The sequence below is a fragment of the Athene noctua genome, chromosome 2 (assembly GCF_965140245.1).
Source record: "Athene noctua chromosome 2, bAthNoc1.hap1.1, whole genome shotgun sequence".
Taxonomy (NCBI): domain Eukaryota; kingdom Metazoa; phylum Chordata; class Aves; order Strigiformes; family Strigidae; genus Athene; species Athene noctua.
In genome coordinates, this window is record NC_134038.1 from 13,480,428 (window position 1) to 13,504,484 (window position 24,057).

The following is a 24,057-nucleotide window of genomic DNA, read 5'->3' on the forward strand; positions in this document are numbered from 1 at the left end:
CACATCTAGAAGGTCCAAAATACTCTGTGACCAAAAAGACAAACAAGGAATTGATCTAGAGCTCATCAGCAACAAGCTCATTTTCATCCATGATTACTGAGATCATGACTAAAGAACAGTGGAAGGTTGAGTGAGCATTCAGCAGCTGAATTAAGGCTGAAGCTTTTTGAGGAAAGACCAACTTTTTGATGATAACTGTCTGAAGATCTCAGAACTGTCAGCAAAATCCTTGCTGGGAGCTGTGGTCAGGCATAACACTGGCAGCCAGGTGAGAAAGGAGGGTGGACAACCATCAGAGGAAGAAGAAGCAGCCAGAAGTAGGTTCCATTCCATCCCCCCAGTGGGAAAATGCAAAAGACAGTTCACCCACAACAGCCCTTGCTGCAGGCCTGCTTCAGCAACCCCCTTCAAGCAAGGACCTAAAACCTTACATCAAGTCCTTGGCCATGACCTTGGGTGTGTAAAGGAGTGGGAGGAAGAGAGCAGAGTGTACCAGGTGTATTAGCTCAAGATCAACCCTCAGACAACATCCTCCTGTAAAACTGTGAACAGGAAATACAGGATAGAATTCAGAGACTCACACAGTCTCAGTATGGACATAGACTGCTCACTTCAGTCAGGTCATTTCACAGAATCACAGAATTGTCTAGGTTGGAAAAGACCTTGAAGATCATCTAGTTCAACCATCAACCCAACACTGACCATTCTTGACCACACCATATCCCTCAGCGCTATGTCGACCTGACTCTTAAACACCTCCAGGGATGGGGACTCCGCCACCTCCCTGGGCAGCACATTCCAAAACCCAACAACCCGTTCTGTAAAGAAATGCTTCCTAATATCCAGTTTAAACCTTCCCTGGTACAACTTGAGGCCATTCCCTCTTGTCCTATCGCTTGTTACTTGGTTAAAGAGACTCATCCCCAGCTCTCTGCACCCTCCTTTCAGGGAGCTGTAGAGAGTGATGAGGTCTCCCCTCAGCCTCCTCTTCTCCAGACTAAACACCCCCAGTTCCCTCAGCCACTCCTCCTACGACCTGTGCTCCAGACCCTGCACCAGCTTCGTTGCCCTTCTCTGGACACGCTCGAGTCATTCCATGTCCTTTTTGTAGTGAGGGGCCCAAAACTGAACACAGGAATCGAGGGGCAGCCTCACCCGTACCGAGTACAGGGGTCAGATCCCTTCCCTGTCCCTGCTGGCCACGCTATTGCTGACACAAGCCAGGATGCCATTGGCCCCCTGGGCACACTGCTGGCTCCTGTTCAGCCGGCTGTCAATCACCCCCCAGGTCCCTCTCTGACTGGCAGCTCTCCAGCCACTCCTCCCCAAGCCTGTAGCGCTGCTGGGGGTTGTTGTGGCCCAAGGGCAGCCCCCGGCATTTGCCCTCAGTGAAACTCCTCCAGTTGGCCTCAGCCCATGGCTCCAGCCTGTCCAGGTCTCTCTGCAGAGCCTCCCTACCCTCGAGCAGATCAACACTCCCACCCAACTGGGTGTCATCTGCAAACTGACTGAGGGTGCACTCGATCCCCTCGTCTAGATCACCAATAAAGATGTTAAACAGGAGTGGCCCCAAAACCGAGCCCTGGGGGACACCACTCCTGACAGGCCACCAACTGGATTTAACTCCGTTCACCACAACTCTTTGGGCCCGGCCATTCAGACAGTTTGTTACCCAGCAAAGCGTGTGCCCATCCAAGCCGTGAGCAGCCAGTTTTTCCAGGAGAATGCTGTGGGAAATGGTGTCAGAGGCCTTACTAAAGTCAAAGTAGACCATATCCACAGCCTTTCCCTCATCCAATAAGCAGGTCGCCCTGTCGTAGAAGGAGATCAGGTTTGTCAGGCAGGACCTGCCTTTCACAAACCCATGCTGACTGGGCCCGAGCATCTGGTTGTCCCTCATGTGTTGCATGATGGTGTTTAGGATGAGCTGCTCCATCAGCTTCCTGGGCACCGAAGTCAGGCTGACAGGCCTGTCATTTCCCAGATCATCCTTCTGACCCTTCTTATATATGGGTGTCACATTGGCTGATTTCCAATCTGTCAGGACCTCCCCGGTCAGGCAGGACTGCTAGTACATGATGGAAAGTGGCTTGGCGAGCCCCCAGCCAGCTCCTTCAGCACTCTTGGGTGTATCCCATCTGGTCCCATAGACTTGTGTGTGTCTTTGTGATGCAGCAGGTCACTGACTGTCTCCTCCTGGAATGTCGGGGGGTCGTTCTGCCAGTCTCTGTCTTCTGGCTGAGGAGGCTGGATTCCCTCAATACAGCTTTCTACTGACTCTTACAGGAGCCCTGAAGAGAGGGTGGCCTGAATGTTTCTACACTTTTGCCATAACTGGGTGCAAGTGGCCTAAATATATTCATTCCCAAAGACTGAGAAAAGCCCAGGTGCTTGAGTAATTACGGGAGAAAGATACATATTTTGTGGATGGTTGTAAAAACAGGCCAAAAAAGGGGTAGGTTATCTTTTCTTAGCTTCAAATTTCAGAAAGCACTAGACAGCTCTGAAGATGGCATGTCAAGTGGATCCATGGTCAACTCTGTAATTTCCTTCTTCTCTCTCCTGTAATGGTCTGCTCCTCCTCACATCCTGTGTTCTCCTCACCATTCCTTCCACTCTCCGTCCCACTTTCCCTCCCTCCACCCCCTCTACTCCAACACATGTGGCAGAGCTCTGGACACTCTGTAATGAATGAGTAGGGTTGGGTTTTGTAGATCCCACCCTGACCCCCTAAATAAAAGCCATCCTTGATAAGTGCTTCTCACCAATAGGCAGATTGTGAAGGTTTTCACTGTTGAACATTTTTCCAAAAAATTGACTGGTACTCTGGTACCCAAATAGGAAAACAACACTTCCAAAAACCTTGTTAAGTTTATCCCTTGGCATAAACCTCAAGCATCTAAGTGGACAGGGAGCACACCTCCCTCTCCTCTCCTTCCCCGCCACACATCCCATTTAACAGACAAAAAGGAGAGAAAATGCACCACTTACCTGGCTGACCATACACTGTCCCCAGATCTACTTTAAAGGAGCCTATCAGCACACTCCCTATCAGTTTATTGTGCATAACCTGTTAGAAAAAGGCTGGTTAAAGAATGTCACTGTCTGTTCCCTGTCAGCATAAGAAAGCGCAATCCAAGCAAAGATCACATCTGGTTCAGAAGTAATAAGCAGCGAGATCCAGCACGACCCACAACTGCGTGTACATAGCCACAGCAGATACAGCAAGCATTTGAAGTGTTGTGATGTTTGAAATAATTGCGCCATTTTAGAAACCAATATAGTTGCTTCTAAGTGGAATCACATGGGTTTATCCCAGGTCCCAGGCTTATATAGAGCAGGAATCAGATGGATGTGTCTTCAGAGAAGATTTTAAATAAATCATAATGAATATAAACACATGGGGCGTAACTGTTTTCACATTAGGCTGCAGAAATCATATCATTCTTTGTGCAATAGCTGAATTGCCAGAAGAACTGAGTACACCCAGAGGAGAAAGAATTAAGGTGTTTCTTTGAAACATTTCAGTGTGCACATAAACCAAGAGACTTGATTCTGATTTACTCTCAGCAATGAAATCAGAGATGTGATATACATGTAAATGAGATGGTAAGCAGGCCCCAGCGAGTCTACCTCCTTCTGCCAAGTAATGAAATTAATTTAATTTAATTCAAACTTAATGAATAGTTTTCCTTTGTCATGATTCTTGAATCTATGTACTTCTGTGTCTGGTTTTCAAATACACGCATGTCTTCACTTTACAGACAAGGCAGAGGCTAGCAACATCTTCTAAAGGAAGATTGTCTCTAGAACTGTATTTCTCGAAAAATCTATCTCACTTGGTTTCAGAATAGTTTAAAATGTTGAAACCTAATCCTTGGTTGTGGAAAATTTTCTGAAAGCAGGCTGAATTGTCTAGAATACTTTGGTCAAACTGCAAAGAGAAACTAAGGCCATAGGATTCGAGTCCACAGAAGCTACTAAATAGTTGTCCTGGTTTGCAGTTGGAATAGAGTTAATATTCTTCCTAGTAGCTGGTATAGTGCTGTATTTTGGATTTAGGATGAGAATAATTTTGATAACACACTGATGTTTTAGTTGGTGCTGAGCAGTACTTACACTAAATCAAGGACATTTCAACTTCTCACACTGCCCTGTCAGTGGAGGGTGGGGGTGCATAAGAGGCTGGGAGGGGACACAGCCAGGACAGGTGACCCAAACTGGCCAAAGGGACATGCCATGCCATATGGTATCATGCTCAGCATATAAACTAGGGGGAAAGCTGGCTGGGGGGGTCACTGCTTGGGAACAAGCTGAGCATGGGTCTGCTGGTGGTGAGCAATTGTTTTTCATTTGCATCACCTGTTTTTCATGGGGTTTATTTCTCTCTCTTTTAATTATTTCCCATTTTATTATCATTTTTGATGGTGGTGATGATGATTATTGTTTCTTTTCAATTATTAAGCTGTTCTTTTCTCGATCCATGAGTTTTCTTACTTTTACCTTTCCAATTCCCTCTCTCTCCCCACTAGGCAGGGAGTGACCAAGCAGCTGTGTAGTGTTTAGTTGCCAGCCAGGATTAAACCACAGTAACCAAGCCTCTAAGAGCATTTTAGGAATCTAGAAGACATCACACCCTGTCTTTGGACCTACACATCCTAGATAGGAGTTTAAAACTTCTATGACTTTGTCCTGTGACTTCATTTTGTGCATTTTTCTTCAAGACCAGGAGACATAACATTCCAAAGTAATGATCACTGACACCTTCATCAAGACCTACCAGAAAATTCAGGAGGTTTCTAGGTGCAAAATAACGTCATTCCCTGATAAAGGCCTGGTGCCACTGTGCACCTATGATTTAGGGACACACTCAGTTGTCCTTGATAATTCCTCACTTCAATATGTAAGGAGTTTCTACAGCTGAAAAGTCAAGAGCGGACAAAGGAGCGGGTTTATTTTACTCTACTATTAAAGCTTAAAAATTAAGCAATCTTCATGTGGTAGAGGAGCCAGTGTGAAGCCAGCACTCAATGCACTACTGCTGCTTTTTCTCAGTCCCTGATGCTGCCAGGTCACATCATAGCACTGGACCCTCGCTCCTATGGGGTTGGACTAGGGCACACAGGGGTGGGGAAGAAGCCATGAAAATTGGTGGGTTTCATCCTGAAGCCAGGCAAAATTACATCTTTGGAGGAACTACATGGAAATAAGCTTTTCCAAATCAACTGAACCAACACAGGATGGATTGAAGGGGGAAGAAGGCTGTAGCCTCTTTGTAGACAAAAAAAAAAAAAAAAAAAAAAAAAAAAGGAGTTTCTTTAAGACACACAAAATCCAGGAAGATATGTAGTGAGTCCAAGGTAGTATTGTCTCATTGCTTATTGCATTTTCTCTCCAGTGGATGACAGTATGTTTAGAGAGCATTAAATGTTAAAGGACATTTTAGAGAGGTTTGTGCTGGTCTCTTCTCACAAGTGATTAGTGACAGAACAAGAGCAAATGGTTTTAAACTGCAACAGGGGAGGTTCAGACTGGACATTAGGAAAAAATTTTTCGCAGAAAGAGTGGTCAGACAGTGGAATAGGCTGCCCAGGGAGGTGGTGGAGTCACCACCCCTGGATGTGTTTAAGGGTCATTTAGATGAGATGTTGGGGGATATGGTGTAGGGGAGAACTTTGTAGAGTAGGGCTGATGGTTGGACTCGATGATCCCAAGGGTCTTTTCCAACCTGCATGATTCTGTGATTCTATGATCCTATGAAATGTGTAAACTTCTCTGTCCTTGAGACTTGCTGTGTGAAATGTGGTGCCCTTGGGTAAATGCCTCCTCTTCCCACTGAAATGATGGGGATTTCCACTCCCTATAGTACACATGTTGCTTTTAACTGCTGAGGAAATAACTCACTGTTTCTATTAAATGCGCTGCATCTTTCCTGGCACCTTTTTTTCAAGTGTATTTTTTCTAATGTAACAAAGCAGGTGAGCATGTAGCTTATAACAAACACTTCTTGTCTTCTCTGAGAGGGAGCATCACATGTACACTGTATCTAATTAAAGGTTTGTGTCTTTTCACACTTGATCGACTCTATAGATGACTGAAGGATTTTCTTCAAATTTTCTGTACAAGGACAAGCAGGCACAGTGTTAAACTGGGAAGTATTTCAGTACTGGAGATGGTTTAGCATCAAAGGGGAATCTGTTTTACTCTGGTGTTAATACAAGGTTGCTGGAATGCACTGGAAGATATTAATGAAGAAAAAAAAAATCTATTAATTACAGGTGCCGAGAAACTGAAAATCTCATCTTCTCCTCAAATGCAGCATTTGAATACAGCTAGACTAACTGCTAAACTGATGGACAATGGCACTAATCTTTTTGTTTTCCTTGAGCTTCCTATGCAGATAAACTATTTTTCACAGATTAAGCAAATTGAGTGCATGAATGGTTGCTGGTAATGGAGACTGCCAGTCTTTGTTTCTCCTTAAGTGAGATTCATGCTCAGCAAGTGCTGTGATTACATCCCCCAGGGTTTCCTTCACTCCCAGTATACATATTTCCTCTATTTTGTGTTTATTCCCGTGTTATATTGGATTCTCCAAAATTATGTCACAAGGTAATGAATCTCTGTTTTCAGTAGCATACATGAGCTGGATTAGTTCATGGTTTTTTAAAAAAAAAAAAGTCATTTTTATCTAGAAGGCCTTAGTATTGCATCTTCACCAGCTATAAATCAAATAAGGTTGCTGACCCTGATGAAACGATGCAGATTTACAGCAGCTAACAGTGATGCATTTCCCCACAGCCCCAACACACTCAGAAAGCTGGCACTCTCCCCTCCACCACTGGATATATGGAATCCTTATCAAACAAGTGTGACATCGGAAAGACTGACCGCATCTTGGAGAAAAATAACTACACATCCCCAAGCAGCAGCAACTCACAAGAGCTGATGCCTCAGTACTGTGCAGATACTAACCATGTCAGAAACACATATAGGGGCCATGCATTGTGATCTAAGTCATAACAGTGAGACCATATCTAGTCCCATCAAAAGATGGGTCATTGTCAGCCTGTAGTAAACTCTGTCCTCAGGGATAAGTAAAGGTCAGGTCTGCAGATACCTTATGTAGGTACGAATTTCATATATTTGAACTGTGCATGTGATATAGTGGATTTGAACTGAAGCTTAGGATTCAGATTGTCAGTTTACTGCCAGCATTGAAAAAATAGTTGTCCAGCTGTCCACGTGTAAATGAACACTTTATTTTTGTAGCTGGGAAGAGTCACTTTATTAACCACTCAGCAAAGCAGGTACATGGTGAACATCTCTAATCTCTAAGAGGTTTTGCACAGATGTCTGCTATAGCTCCTGACCACTGCCTGTCTCTGCCAAGCACAACCAGCATAGACCCTTTCCTGGTGTACTTTTTTGAAATGGACAAAACATTTCAGGGAAGAGGAACATTTCCTGGGGCAACAACTCACTGCTCATTTCTCTGGCCAAGTGGTAGGAATTTTGACAGCAGAAACATAAAAAAACAGCTCATGAAGGGCACAGCTTGTGACAGTTCTAAGTAGTCCAAATACAGCACTGTCCAGAGTCTCATGAGATCCTCCTTAATTCCTCAGCAGTTTTGCTAAATGTGGTGATGAACCTCAGGAGCTTCAGGTAAGATAATTAGCATGGCTCCATAGACTTGACCTTCCAAACAACAAATCATCATCTAATGTCCCAAGTCCAAGAGCACATGTGTCTTCCATCAGAGCTGTTCTGAGATGTCACATAGCTTCACTGGGACTTTACTTGCAGTAAGCAGTGGGAGCAGCACCGAACACTTGGAGCCCAATCCCCCGCTAATAGCAGCCAGAAACTGACACTCCTGGACACACCAAGAGCCGCTGCTGAGGATAAGGTACCTGGGTAGTTTAGTTTAGTTAGAAACAGTTGTATCTGAGGAGCTGAGATAAGCCAGAAATGTCAGCTCAGCGAAACAAGTGGCAGCTTAAAAAGTTAGAGGGATGAAGACAATGCTGACAAGAGTTAACTAAGCTGAATTTTCTTGTTCTACCTTTCAGATTGCCAAGCCAGCAACGAGTGTCCCTGAAAATGCACACTTCATCTTCCTTTGGTTACATTACTTCAAATCATTTCCATATTCCTTTCCTCCTTTTCCTCTCATATTTAATTTCTCTTTCCTGTATTTCATGCTGACTTTATGGCACTCTTGATACCTAAAATTATTTATCTTTTTAATTACATTAAGAAGAATCATTTAGAGCTGAAGTGACACAAACAACAATGACCTTTAATTACTGTGATAAGTTTTCCTAGGTACTTACAGAGATGTTGATTATTTTGTCAAACAGGAACACCTGCGGTCCAATGAAATCAAACAAAAAGTACTGTGGGAAAAGGGGACAGCAGATCAGAATCATCCTTGTGCTGGTAGCCAGAGCTGTCAGAAGCATGGTTTAGCTTTTTGGGTTACCACACAGACTCCCACTAAGACACTGGGGATGCTGAGGAGGCGGTGGTGGACACAGCAAAACCCTTTCCTTGCTCCCTGGCTCATGTCTGCCATGGCCCAGACCTGTTTCTACTCTCCTCTTTGCATGGCTGCAGAGCACTGCCCTTCACAAATGCCTGTGGCCCTCACTCTGCATCAGACAGTACTGTCAAAAGGGACAGGAGGCACAAGGAAGCCTAAAGGACCGGTTGGTTTTGGAATTGGTTTTGGTGTCATTTGTCACCAGCTGGGACAAACGCATGTCAAGGAAAGGCTGAAAGAGTGAAATGGTAGAAAAGGAAGGTTACAGAGGGTCAGTTTAGACAAAGCTCCCAAATGGATCATTTGAAAAAATGCAGAGGCATTGGTACTAGGACAGGATGTGGTGGAGGGGGCAGGGAACAGGATGGGCAGAGCTTGAGAAGAGAAAGAGCAAATAGAGCTAAACCCAAGGGACCTATTGCTGGTGCTTGTTCAAGCTTGAAACTCAAACAGCTTCTGGACAGACCTCCCTGCTCAGACATGTACAAACTTAGTTCATCCCCTTTTGAGCTACCATGTGGTGGAAGCCACCCAGAAACCCTGAAGAAAGTTCTTTCTTCAAGAGAAAACACCTACCTCATTGTAGAATGGGGCATTTGTGCCTTCCTTTACTGTCGTTTGCTTCTTCTCATCACCTATCTCGATGGTCACCACAGGGTCGATGTTCTCACCCACCAGCTGCCTGGCCTCGATGATGGTGATGGCAATCTGTGGGGCACAAGGACACCACATGCGCTTCTAGGCTCAGATCCAGCCTGCCTGGGGATTTCACAGACACCTAAGGGCCAGCATCTCCTGCTCACCTGGTAGTTCTGCGATTTCATCTCCTCTTCATGAATTCTGGTCACCAGCTTTGCCCTGTTTAAATGATAAAACAGGTCATGAGGCATCTCTAGGCAAGAGCTGCTACTTGGGCATATGTTGAGAAGATTTCTCGTCACTAAGTAAGCATTGTTTATGTCAGGTAGCTTTGCTGTGAACAGTTAGGTTTGATTTCATCAGCAGATGTCTTGGTGATAGGGAAATGTTTTGCACCCAGTGCAGCAACCTGCCATGCATGAGAATGGTTTCACTTGTTGAGCCCATCAAACCTGACTCCATTCCTCCCCTGTATGAAAAAACAACTACACAAGCTCTTGGCTATAGAGATTGCTGTCCCCTTTGGCTCATTTTCATTAGCTCAGTTCAGGCACTCTCAGCATCCATTTCAATCTCTCCTTGCAGTGAATAACATCTATTGACAATCTGTCTTGAGCTGATAATATTTTGCTGACGAGTACATCCCACTCTGTCATGTAGGAGATCAGGAGTGAAGGGATCACTACTGTCAGCAAACGGGGTTCTGTCAGCAGATGTATTGTCCTAGGGCAATGCCATTCCTGAGAAGGATGGAAAAGGTGTTTTGCAGGATGTTAGGTAAGGCGTACCTTTTCCTCTTCGGGCTTAAGGATCCAAAAACATTGGACAGTACATCGTCATTCATTAGGTCTTCCCCTCCCTCCTCTTGTCTTCCAAGAGTGTCATGGTGAAGATTTGCACTTTCATCATGATCACCTGATGAAGAAAACAGTCAAGAAAGTAAAACCCACCTCTGATTTGTACCAGAAAAAAAAAAAAAAAAAAGTAACTTGGAGCAAAGCAGTGAATTCATCAGCATCAACTGTGTATTCTATTCATTTGGGTATCACAATTAGAGATACAGTAGTGGTTTGTATTGAGCAGCATTGATTACAGTGGCAGCTCCCCTCCTGTGCAAAATCATATACCATATAAATCACAGCTGTAGCCACTCTCTTCACCCCATATGCACCCACAACAGGCACATGCACACTAGTCACATCTGACTGCCCCATCTCTCATCTGCTAGAAAGACAGCAGGACAAAATATTGCTGGGTTTTGCACATATTACTTTGCAGCATTGAGTCTGCCATCCATGGTTTGTCGTAACAGTTTGACATGCTTCAGTCCTTTCCAAGCGACCAAAGCAAAGCCTAGCTTAGAAATAATTTCTCAACTTTCCTCTTTGCAGAGATGATGAACTGGAAGATCAAGGACAGAAAAAGAGAGTTGAAGAGCATGATTCATGGGAACTCTTGTAGAGAGTTATACTCAGAGAAGACAAATTACTTCCAGAAGAGCTTATTTCTGTCCATGAAGAGAATCTTGGCGACTAGCTCAGAGGTACACATCTACATTTGGCCAGAGGAGCCCTTCCCACACTGCTCTGCTTTATCCTCCTGGTCTGGCAGAAGTTCTACCAGCATCTCTGTGTTCAACACCTGCCTTGGGAAGGGACCTGTGTGTTTTAGGTGAAAGTTAAAAATTTGGGTGCCTGCAGTTCATTCCAATAATTACATTTGTAAGCAAGAAATGTTCAGTAACTCTAGATGTGAGTTATTTCTAGTCTAGAAGTGGTAAAGCAGTACCTGCAACAGTAAAGATTATTTGCTCAGCAATACTCAGGGGCTTGGGTGACCTTATGGATGACCTTGCATCAAATAAAAGGAGACACGTTCAAGTGTATTTTCTGCAAGTACTCTATGCCACTGTGTTCCCACTGCAAAATTAGACAATGGGTCGTAATAGTGCTTCTTTGTCTCTTTGCAAAGGTATGGTCACTTGAGGGGTGTTCAGAAACTGGTGGTGGTAGTAAAGGACCATCCACTGTACAATGAAACTCACTTGAATAGCTCTCATCAGGTCTGAATGTTCCTTTTTCAGCTGGCTTCCACAAGCCCCTACTCCAAGGCAAACCACCAGACAGGTACGGACAGATACAACTTTTTCTTGTGTTGCAAGGCAGTCGGGCATGAGCCAACTCCATGAAGGTTCCTCCACTAGCAATCTCATATAACATACAGGCTCCCCAACTGCCTCTCTGGCTCTTGTCCAACCTCTCTAGAACACAGGGAAGGTGAACATGTCTTTGTATTCCTGTAGGCATAGCCTGATTTTCAGCCCTTGAGGCAAAGGCATCCATCCATAGTTTTGCATCTGTAGCACCAAGTTCCCATGACTACCACCCATGTCCTATTTACTCTAGAGCATGCTGTTTGATTATGGGCTTGTAGTAGTCTGTACTATTTGCTTTGAGGCTAAAGCAGATAAAACTTTCCCCCAGCTGGGGTACAGACATTCATCAGCATGACACCCTGCCTGGACTACTTTTTCTGAGTTCCATGTTGTTTCTATTGAAATGTAATCTCTTTGCAATGCTTCTTTCCCTTTTTAGTTCCATTTTGCTGACATTTTAATATCTGAACCTTTTTTCCCCTCAGTAAACATACGTATATTGTGCAGAACCTACCAGCGAGAATTATCCCTCAGTATGGATCCACTGACAGAAAATGCAAATGTTTCAGTGAGTAACAATGTTCCTCTACTGCACATTTCCCTGGCAGGACTCCTAAGCCCAAATCCCAACCAAGACAAGAGAACTGGGGATTGCTGTATCTTTGCTGGTTCAGACTCTTCAGCAAAGACACTAACGAAATAGATGAAAATGCAGCATAAGGGCCCCAAACTATCCAGCGATTCAGACACAATCATTTGAAATAAACAGGGATCTGAATGCTCACATGGAAGACTGAAGCAAACTACACTATATCTTGTAGAGCATTGCATACTTCATGGAGCATAAGATAAATAAACCCCAACATATCTGTAATTAGTAAGAAATTTCATGGTCTTTAGTTTTCTCTGCTCCAAAAGCCCAAACCCATTGCTACAAGGACCAAGGGAGAATCTTTTTAAAAAAAGTAGCACCCTTTAGCTAAACAATGCCTTTGGCACTAAATATGTATTCCTGTTTCTGCTCAACTGTGAGTCAAGACACACATGGCTGGTTTATTACAACACTGTAATTCAAGGGCTGCACCAAATACACAGTAGGCCATGTTTTAAAAATTCCATGTGAGACTGCAAAATAAAACTACAGAAGGTGAAGACTGTTGCAGCTGAAGAGCAGGTTTTGGTGAATGGGACAACTGTGATGATAGGAGAAAGGTAACAGTGGTAGGATGTGCAGGGGAGTGTATCCTTAGCTTGGAAACCAATGGTGTGTTAAGGAAAAGAAATAGGAGAGTCTGCATATCTTACGGATGTAGCCACATCTGTTAAAAACAAAATATAATTATTAAAAAATAAAATAACTGCCATACATTTAAAAAGACAGTTGCTAGTAAGTAAAGCTCCTGGCTTTATCAAGCCAGCCCATCTGGGCATCAGAGCCTACTCAGGTTGTGTTCTTATGTTTTCTAGATGAAGTAGATCTTCTGGAGGAATTATACACCTGTAATGAATTATCTACTCTAGAATAGAAAAAAAAAAAAAATTAAAAATGTGTCATCTGTCTATGGTAAGAGTTGAGCTGACATTTTTGTTTTACTCTACCAGATTCAGCAGTCTGAGCTCACAGAATCTGAAGGTGGACTTAACAAAACAGTTAATGTAAAAAGAGTAAGCTCCTGTTTACTTGGGAGTGATAAGGACTTTACCACCCATTTTATCAATACTAAGTAATTCCTAAAACACAATTCAAATGAGTTCACATGAAACTAGATATAATATAATCCCTGTCCTGCTCTTCCCATTTACAATATTGATTTATGAGGCCTTACCCAGCACATCTTTGTTTGCAATAGTCAATCCTTTCCCGCCTTTTTTCTTCTTCTTCAGTTTCATGCCAGCAAACAGCCCCTTTCTGAAAAAAGTTTTAAAAAGTTATCACTACAATATCTTCAATTCTTTTACTGTGCTGGATTCTAATTAAACTCAATGAGTTGTTAAAAGGGATTTTTGATTTCCAAGTCAGATCATTATACTCCGATTTTCCTTTTATTGAAAGCAAACAAGAGAAGGTTCTGGTTTTATGCTTCATTTAATTTTGTTTATTTTTAAAATTTGGCTGTGTACAGGCAAACATACTGAGACAAGAGCCAAAACTTCTGTTCAAACCGAGACAGTAGGAGGCAAAGAAAAGAAATTCAAGGTAAATTTCCAATCTACTGACTTCCCACACATGATTCTTAAGTCTGTGACAAGACTAGAGATAAAAGCTTCTCACAAAAACACAAGCAGTTTTATACGGAAAGCAGTGAATTAAGACAAACATAAAAACATTTGTGTAAACTTCCCTTGTGAAGACACCCACTGTATCAGTGACACATACACAACAGCTTTTGCCATTTATTTAGTTAGTTGTCACTCCCTTCCAACAGCAAAGTCATGAACAAGACTTGGACAAGGGTTTCTCCTCAAGCTGTGTTACAGAGATGCTTCAGCCCATCATCAAGCCCAGCTACCACTGCCTGGGACTTTTCTGACTCCCACTTCTTCCTATACTGGATTTGGGAATTGATCCACCTTAAAACTAACCAAACCAGTTAAAGATTCATGAGGTCATTTTTCAGATCCTTTAGTCATGCCTGGCTAAAGCAGCTCTATAGCCTTGTTAGGGCTTCCTTATTCCTTGCGTTCAACTCTGGTTTAGCCACAACTCCTTGCCAGAAGCCTACAATAATCATCAGGAATGAGGTGCATTAGTGGGGTGAGACATAGGCAGGGAAGCACAGCCCTGGTCTGGTTGCCATCGCAGACAAAACATAGAAAACTGATGGCAAAACTCCCCACAGCCCTGAGGTAGAAGGCCACACAGCTGCTGAGCTAAAATAAAGCACCTCTCCCAGCAACAGTACAGGCCCAGACTTGCTGTTCAGAGGTCTGTGTTGGTTGTCCTTTTCCTATTTTACTCTTCCATTGGTCCTTCAGCTCTTCACTGAGGAGAGAGAGTAGAAAGAAAGAGCAGTTGTGTTTTATAGAATTGGCTTAATAGGCTTTAAAGAGGGGGGTGAAAGGAAATATCTCTACAAATATCATACAGTATTTTCCCCTCAACAAAGGGTCTCCTTTTTCTTCCCGTAGTCACCCATCCCTCCTTGTTGGTTGCCAGACAGCATCATCCTACCAAACTCTTTGTTTGCCCCATGGCAGGGTCTGGGAGCACCAGTCCTGCAATAGGACACCGATACTGTTCTGACATTTTGCAAGCACGGAACAAAATACAACTACAAAACTAATAATTTGAGTAGTCTCCAATTCACACCTGACCTACTGCTCCAACTTCTGCTCTGCCATACTCTAGAGCTGATACACAGGCAGGAGCCAAGGCGCTGCAGAAAAGGAAAGCTGGGGGAAGAAGATGGGATTTCTCCCCTTTGCCCCAGAGCAGGGCTCAGAACAGTATCCATTCTTAGCCACATGGAAGAGAAATGCCATTTTCTGCATTAAAGCTGTGCCCAGAGAGACACTTTCAACCCAAGATTTTAGAGAAGGGGTGGGAAGCAGCTGGCTGTCCTGCAGTTGCCTCCCTGAGAGATTTAGCACAAATATCCTTACACTTTGGGAAAGGACTGGCTGTTTTTTCTTTTCTTCCTTTTACAAAGTGTGTGTTTTTAAGCCACACGATTCACCATTCGAGAGGGGGTTGGGGAATAGAAACCAAATCTCTGAGCACTAGAGCATGCAGTTTAATTTTTCCAGGTTTCTGGAGGACACAAACCAGCGTTTAATAATGACCCTTACAGTCACCCATGTCTTTTCTTGCTGCCAGTCAAGGTCTGGTAAAACAGTCCTTACAATGCAGGAAACATACACAAAAGTTGTTCCTTAATGGTAAACTGGATGGTGCTTGGACTAGGAGTGGGTGATAATGAACTCTTAGCTTTGAATGCCTGAACTAATACGAAAAAAAAAAAAAAAAAAAAAAAAAGGGTAAAGAAATCAGTAGAACTAAACCAAGCTTGAGAGGCTATTTTCACTAAATAAAAGCCTCTAGACTTATCATTTGACTTAAACAGACCAACCTGACTTATACTCAAAAATCCAAAGTCATTGCAAACAACTCACGTGGGCTTTATTTGATGGTGAAAATGTAAATCCCATGTGGCAAATCTTATCTGCTTGCTGAAATCAACATAGTTCAGATTTCATATTAAATAGTAGTGAAATATGTGATTCTTTCTGTAGGCAATTTGATCCTTTTCAATTTGAAATGGCAAGAAAAACATTCCACACACACCTAGAACACTTTTATTTGTATATTGCTCTGTACTATTTTTCCAATTATCAGTCACATTGGCTCAAGAGGACCTCTCTGTGGGCATGATTTTATACTACAGTTTTTCCAAGGAAACAAAGAAGCCACATATTTCAGGGGGACAAACAACTTAAGCTGCTTGATAATTTTCGTGCTATTAACTCTACTGACAAACAAACCAGGTGGTGAGAGTGGAAACACAAAGGATTTACTATAATGGCAACATTTTTCAGGTTCTTCACTGGCCACAAGCATGCAGTGAAAAGCATTCAGCACTTTTTTTTCCCGCCTAAGTTGTGTTCAGAGCAATCAAATGAAGTTTGCTAGCCAGGCCCAAGAGGAATGTCAGCAATGCTGGGCACAATCACAGAAAATGCACAACTTCCGTGTGCCAGAGAACGCCAAAACCAAATCAGTATCAGTAGAAATGTAGTACCAAGACAAAAAATGGCTCAGGCAAAGCAGGAGTCAGCAGGCAACGGGAGGGAATGGTCATTAATAAAGTCTGGCCTGCCTTTCATGGTTTTTATGTTTATATAACACTGAAACTGCTTAAAGACAGAACTGCAGAAGGTGCCACAGAGTTACAGGAAGAGAAACAGCCAAGCTTGAGATAACTCCACTGCTGCCAACAGCAAAATCTATCTTTGAGGCAAACCAGATTTCAATCTCAGCTTTTTAGTCTGTTAGAGGTTTAGGCACATACAGGCATCAGGGTGCAGGTAAGCTCTCCTGCACCCTGGCCCCACTGGTTACCTTGGCCAAGAGCGGCTGTGACCACACAGAGAAGTGTCCCTCTAAAGCAGCAGAGAGGCAACAAGCACAAGCCACTTGCAAGGCTCAGCTATGGGAAAGGAGAAGAGCGTGGGTTTGTTCACCAAGATGGCAGGGCAGCTTTCGTTATACATGAGATTTGACAGAAAGAATCTTCTCTGTAAAGGTCTTCACTAAGTAAATTAAGTTTTCAGGGAAATGAAGGTATCAATCCCTCACAGCAGAGAGGCTCCATCACTTTGATATGTAAACTCTTTATCATCCAGTGACAGTGTACGTGGTCCAAATATCATGCCCATAGGTAACATCCACAATGCTTAATAAAATCATTTAGACTTCTTTAAAATGTTCTGTGGATACTCTTTTTGCCACAGGAAGTTTGTTCTCTTGGAAAGGAAAAAAAGGTAATCTTCAAATTTCCACAAAGAATGTTTCTTTTCACTGCATCTTTGATATAAATTCAATCAACTGTTGAAAACTTGAAAATTACTCTTTCCCCTGTCCCCAAGATTGTGAACATTTTCACAGAAAAATGTTGCCAAGAAGGGAAAGTTTCAGTCTTCCAGGCAGTTTCACCAGATTTGATAATGTCCCCAAAAGTATTCACACCCATCTGTTATCCCTAAGCCAGGCATAAAACTGTGTGCCACCTCTAGGCAGACCCCAAAGATGTCATCAAGAAGTGTCTCCCATGTTCCTCACAAGACCTCCTGGTTGTCAGCAAGGCACAAACACAGCACTGCAAGAACCTGGGAAATAAGAGAGACTTGGGGTGTAGAAGAAGTTTTTCATCTGTCTTAGATCCATGGTGAGATTGGAGGTTGTCATTATTGTGGTAGTACTGACAAACTTCAGTGAAGATTTATCCCCCATGTGCTATATGATGCACAATACAGATAAGGATTTTGTTCCTTCCTGGATTCAACAAGCTAATTTAAGATACAGTAAAACAAATCCATGTCCAAAGAGAAAATGGAGGAAAGAGTTACTACAGACAACCAACAGGTTTCCCATTGTAAGTGCCTTGATTAGAAGCAATTAAAAATTAAAAATATCAACTAATCAAGAGGACTGTAATTTTTCTCCTCTGCATACGTACAGTGACAATGCAAGCCCTAGTTTATGACTGTGATGCACTGAGGTTTCTCTGATATAAATAGTAAATAAGAGTGGCCACCAACCATACCACAGCATTTGACTATACACAGACCATGTTGGATTTGCACCACAAATCTGTAAATACAAAGGTTAATTTCCTGTTATCGGTGCCATGGGTCCACTAGGTTTCTGAATGAATCTTCATACTCTTTGAAAGAGACTCACAAACTGTATTTTCCTCTCATCAAGATTTATCCATAGTAGCTTTCCAGCTTGTTAGATTTCCAAGAAATCCTTTCATACCCTTTCTTTTTCATTTAAGCTGTCCAGTCATTGCAGAGACTTTATAATCACTTCTTGCACTGTGTAATGTTCTCTTAGATATCAAAAAATTCCAATTTGCAGTCCAATTTAAAGGAAAGCTGGCCAAAAAAAAAAAAAAAAAAAAAAAAAAAAGCACATTTCAGAGTTGTCATCAAGAAAGTACAAGTGACCTTACTAAATACTGAATCTCCTTGGACTTTCTCCACATTGTTTAAACTTAGTTTCTTCTTCCAGAAAAATCCTTCCAGAAGCCTGTGTGCTAAGAGAATTGATGTATGAAGAGAATAGCTTCTTAGCTGTGGAAATGGTCACACATCATCCAGAGACAAATGGGCACCTCTGGGGTGCAGGTTATCTGATTCACTCTAGACACTTACTATAGGATGACAGAAATTGCTTCTCTGTTGGTTATAAAGTCAGAAGAATAACCTGAGCCACCTAAACACAGGCATGTGTAGCTCAAGGAGAGACCTTCTGTCCCCTTCCACAAGGCCCCCTCTTACTGCAACTTTCTACCTCTTGTTCAAGTAAAAAACAGTCTTGGGCTTAACCCGCATTAGACCAAGATGCTTGTCAAGGTCCATTTTCATAGCCATGAGCCTTGGGATACCCTTCCCTAGCGCTGGCACATGATCCCTGCTCCTGGTGTGCATAGAGGAACGAAACCAGGGAGTGAGGTTTGGAAACACAGAAGGCAGACGCAGAAGCAAACCCTGTTTTATCCAGTACATCTCCTGAGACCATCCAGAAGCCCTCATGTAGACAGGGTGAGCAAGTTGCCAGCATGACCCTGGTAGCAAAAAATCCTTATTGGAGCAGCTGCCCTGCTCCCCCCTACACACCTCTCCAAGCCCCTTCCTCCCTGGAAGCAGCAGATTCTGCAAACTTTTTGGCACCATCCTTAAAATTCTGCTTCTTTCAACATAACTTCATTTTCCAAAGAGCTTTGTAGTAGATCAAACAGTGTTGAACTAGATGAATAATTATCTCCACATGATAATTTATAATTTTCATCAGATAAAAACAAGCAAGAAGAACCTTATTCTCTAGGTTATAAAAATATTTTCTCCTTCGTTTTTAAATGCAAAAACATAAGAAAGACTATTGGCTCATTTTATCACTTTCCTGATATGTACTATTCAAGGAAATTGAAAGGAAAAGTAAATTACCTCACAATTTAAACCACTCATTTCAAAGATTAAATCATAATTCCAATGCAAAGGTGTGGCTTCAACATAAAAAGTCTGATCAATTTAAAACTATGAGGTGAACATAACTGGTTAATTCAGAAACATTTTTATTATGTTAGTATGTCATTTGTGATAATAAATGAGGTCCTAGGGAAGAAATCTATTGCATTACATTAATTGCCAAATAGGGCTGAAAAAAATATCTTCTGTGTTCTTGAACACAGGGAAAACAAAAAACATCTTCATGAATAGTTAATGATGCATTCATTTTATGCTTGCTTTTCTCAGGATTACAGAAGTTAAAGGGAGACTTTGACTTAATTCATTTAATTTATCTCCTTTGTCAGTGCAGGGTTGCTTCATACAGTATATTGTCAGGTACTTTATCCTGATTCAGTAATGAGGTTCCCTTTATCCCAAAATCCATTATTTCTGCTGTGGTTCTTTCACAGCCCAGAGCTCTCACTAGCTGTCTTGTTTCCATTTTTCCTCATTTCCCACTAGTTCCACTTGTTTTGACAGGTCCAAGGATTTGCAATAGAAAAGCTTCAGCTCCTCAAAAAGGTGAATACACAGTCGTGTATGACAAGCTACTGTCTAAGAACCAGCTGTGGCACACACATAGGTATCAGTTCTGAAGCCTGGAGTTTTTCACATGTATGTGATGCTATGACACTATATGTCTTGTCTCAACTATAAATAACTCATCAATAAGAAAAAAAAATGCAAGGTGACAATATGGTTGTCAATATTAGTTATACTTTGAACATTCAAGAACAGGCTCTAAATTAGCTATTAAAACTCGGGAAAGAAAGGCTGCTTTGTTGATAATTCTCTGTAAAATTTCAGTTTATTGCACTGTAGCAGTGAAAAACTGAAATTAGCCATTAGGACATGTAAGAAATTAGATTGAAAATATGACAGAGAAGATAATATGCCACTAAATTACTGCATTTTGGCTACTGCTTGCCACTGTGATTGCCCCTCTCAGAAGGAACTCAAAACTCAGCAATGTGCAGAAAATCCTGGTGTGATCAGAGGAGGGTAATGGCTCTTGGTAGTCTATTCAACCTGGAAAAGAGATGATAGCCTGTGTTTTCAAGGTGGTGCAGTGAGGTAAAGATAATCAAATATGCCTGAGAAGCACTGAACTGCCAATCAAGGAGATGGTCCTGGAGTCATCACTGGTGGCCTACAAAGTCAGCAGCTCAGTGTGCAGCATCAGTGAAAAAAACCAACACAGTGCTGGGTTTTGTCAGGATGGATATTAAGAAGACAGCAGTGGGTGTCATTTTACCTCTAAAGCACCGCTGAGCCCTCACAAGGTCATAAGACAGAACCACAGAATGATTCAGGTTGATATCTCAGATACCGCATGCAGCTTTGGTCTCCACATCTTAAGAGAACAGGGTTAGAAAAGGCACAAAAAAAAAAAAGGTGAGAGAAGCCACCTTATGAGAGACTGAAACAGCTTGAACTCTTCATTTGGAGAAGGGATGACTAAGTGTGAATAGGATCAAAGTTTATAAATTTAAGCTGCTGAATAAGATGAAAGCAGAGCTGCTTGTTACTCAGCAAAACCCACAACACTAGAATGAGGATGCACATAATGAAACAGGTCTAAAAATACTAAAAGGACCAGACAGGGATGTATCCATTAACACTCATGATAAAAATGTTCTGAATGCTGGGACGAATGAACCACAGAGAGTGACCAGGTTCATGTGCTCTCCCTGAATATTATCTCCTTTTGTGACTGCTGGAGACAGAGCACCGTGCCAGATGGATACTAGATCTGACCTCACAGGGTATTTTTCATGTTCTGGTGGTTCCCTGATCATAAATACCAAATCTCTGCATGGCTGAGTCACCTGACAGTCATACTACATTTGAATCGGGTATGGGTTTATTATCACATTTCTGTCAGAATGATTAAAGCACACAAGTTTTGCCAGAATTATACCCAATCCGGCATAAAACCTGACAGTGAAAAAATAATCCATTTTTGGAATGCACCTGAACAGAAAGGTGAGTTCATCCCCAATTAGCACAACTTCATGTGATCACCATGTTCTTGAGAGTTACCTGGATTTACTATTTTGTCTAACTGCAGCTGAAGTGGTGTTTGGAAGTGAGATATAAAATAATGAGTGTCCTGGAGAGTTGAACAGAGAAGGAGTTTCTCAGTTTCAGTCCCCAGATCACAAAACAGGAGCACTCAATGATATTATCAGGCAACAAGTTTAAAACAAATGAGCAGAAGTGTTTTTCAGTGAGACACATAAATCATAAGACACATTGCAAGGAAGGTTGTTGAGACCAAAGAATTCAAAGAGATTTCAGGTAAAATTATGGAATTTGTGGCCAGAGGGACTGATATCCATCCAACTCATAAAATTCTTAAGTGCATCAAACTGCTAAGGGCAGGATCACTTGCTCAAACCTGTTCCACAGACTTTTCCCAGGTATCCACGCTTGGCCCCTCTTTGGAGGCAGAAACTGGGGTGAAGGAGACCTTACAGTTTCACACAGTTGTTTCCATGGTTTTAGCATTTTAATTAGAAAAATATTATTTCTCTAGATGCTGTTATATGTAGAATGACTAAAGGATGATCTGGAAGAAGAAATATTAGGTATATTCAAAACCACTCTGAACAACCTATAATTCGAACTTGAATTTTGCACAGTTCTGCCACAAATGGTCTTAAACTTCAAAGCTCTGAGAAGGATTCAGAAGCAACAGCACCACAGTACAGCACCTCTGCAAACACTGGCCATTTACCCAGGCACATACAGCTTTGGTTCGTTCAAATCCTGTCCCTTCTGCAGAGAAGCAATGACATTTTTATTGACAGATGAGTCATGGCAGCAAAAAGAAGCCATGTCCTGAACAGCTGCAAATTAGTGACCATGTTCATCAATTTGTCTTAGGTTAAAGAGCAGGGTAACAGATCTACTGAACACTGACACATGCCTACAAAATAAAGAATGCAGTTAATACACACAGGGCATTCATTTCTCCTGTTTCTCTACCTCTTAGAGCCCTTTCCTCCCTCCACAGGGAGCTTGAGCCATCACCCACTGGACTCACAAAGTCTTCCCTTGACATTGTTCAGGTAGAAAATATTAAATAAAGCACAAGGCAGTACAGAATAAATTAATACCAGCAACAATAATCATATCTACCATGAATGGTTAAACAAGTATTGAAGGACTTGTTTTTATCTTTTCCTTCAAGAAGTCATTAAATATAATCAGCTGAATTTAACTCAAACCTTGGAAGAATTTCCTAAGGGTATTAGACATACCTGTGGGCCTGAGGTGCCACTGCTGATGGCTCCATCCTGCTGTTTTTCTTCCAGTCACTACCTTTTACATAATGAACAGGCTCTCCAAGCTCATATTTGCATTTAAGACCATTTAAGTTTGCTGCTTGCTGGTAGCAAAAGTAGTGCCAGGTTAGTCAGATTGGTAAACACTGAACAAGAGAAAAGACTTATCCCTGTGCAAACATTAACTTCTCTTGCTTTGCAGACACCTGTGGGAGAAAGCCAGTGAACCACACCTCCAAGCTAAAAGGATACAGAGATTTTCACACCCAATAAGACACCTTGAAAAAGTTTAGCTTTCATACAGACTGAGCAACCACTCTCTGTAAAAATAGGCCTATTTTAAGTATTCATGCATTTATGCCCAGTTATTATTTAATAAGAACATAATTTTTTTTCTCTATTTTCTCACTTTATCTACCCATAACTTGCCTGACTTCTCTCTATTGCAGCCCAATGTACACAGCTCTGGATTGTTGTTCCCCCTTCTACTCCTTCCATCTCCCCGGTTAAAAGGCTTAATATGTGTTATTTTTAGTTAGTAAACTTTCACATTATTCACAGATCTCGCCTCCAGTCTTGTACGTACAGCTACTTCCTTGACATTTCCTCTTGGACGTACTCCAGTTCTTGTTGAGAACGGGTTACAGAAGCACAAGACCTCTTTTGCTCTGTACTTCCCACAAGACCATTTTCACACTGTTCTTAACCTTGTCTGATGGTAGTAGACTCCCCTCTCTACAGGGCAGTTCCCATGAGGCTGAACATCTCTTTAAAGATGCCTTCAGAATCAAGTATTTGAACCTCAGGGGGTTCATTCTTCCCAAGATACATAATTAAGTTCCCTGCTGCGATGAAGTACCCATAGCATATGTGGCATCTGTAGTTTTACTGGAGTGAGAAACGCACCAGGGAAATGAAACAGCTTTAGGCAGATTAACCCAAGTGATCAGCCATGTTCGAAATTCTGCATCCTTTTATTTCTTTTGGGTGACTTCTGGGAGACAGCTGCCCCTGCAGGTCATGCATATTTGCTCTGCCTCAGTTCAAAAAGGTGCAAGCTTCCAGCCCAGCTGCCCAGAAGCTGCCCTGCCCTTAACTGGCATCAGTCATACTCTTGTTTGACTTGAGCAGTTGGGCAAAGCTCTGCTAGAAGGAGAAATGGTAATTAAATTATACATCTCATACAATTTTTTAAAAGCATACGCAAAATCCCCTTTTCTCCACTGGAGCAGAAATTAAATATTTTCTTTTTTCATCCACCCTTCTGAAGTTTGCAGTTAGCCCCACGTTCTTATTCTGGCTTTTTTGGGGGAGTGTTTTTCTTCAATTACTTTTCTTACTTTCTCTCATTTTCCTTCTCTTTCTAACACAAACAAGACACTGTAAAAAACAACAATAATGGAAAACACCAGGAGCACATCTTAGGTTCGGGTGATGAAGTGCCTATGCCCCAGGAGATTACTGTTGCTTTAGCTATCTAATTCCCTTAAAAGGCTTAACAACTTTTTCAGTGAAAATCATGAGCTACACTACGGAAGGGTATAGCAACGTGTATAATAGCATATAATAGCACATCTAGTCCAGGTGGGTTCAGCTGACAGCAGAACAGTACAGTCCCTTGGGACATGCCACACAACACTGCCACTTCAGAGCACATTCACCAAAGCCAGGTTTTAAAGCACTCTGTTTCTAGA

At 42.1% G+C, this 24,057-nt stretch overlaps 1 protein-coding gene across 1 annotated transcript in view; it reads right to left on the minus strand.

Annotated features, from left to right (window-relative positions):
- FER1L6 (fer-1 like family member 6) overlaps positions 1–24,057 on the minus strand; it is an 88,972-nt gene that overhangs the window by 57,195 nt on the left and 7,720 nt on the right. The window contains exons 2-8 of the mRNA XM_074901129.1: positions 22,340–22,467; positions 13,169–13,251; positions 9,976–10,102; positions 9,352–9,406; positions 9,125–9,256; positions 8,340–8,402; positions 2,992–3,070 (exon numbers count right to left, since the gene is read on the minus strand). Of these exons, the coding sequence (XP_074757230.1) occupies positions 2,992–3,070; positions 8,340–8,402; positions 9,125–9,256; positions 9,352–9,406; positions 9,976–10,102; positions 13,169–13,251; positions 22,340–22,467 (667 nt within the window). The remainder of the gene's footprint in view (positions 1–2,991; positions 3,071–8,339; positions 8,403–9,124; positions 9,257–9,351; positions 9,407–9,975; positions 10,103–13,168; positions 13,252–22,339; positions 22,468–24,057) is intronic.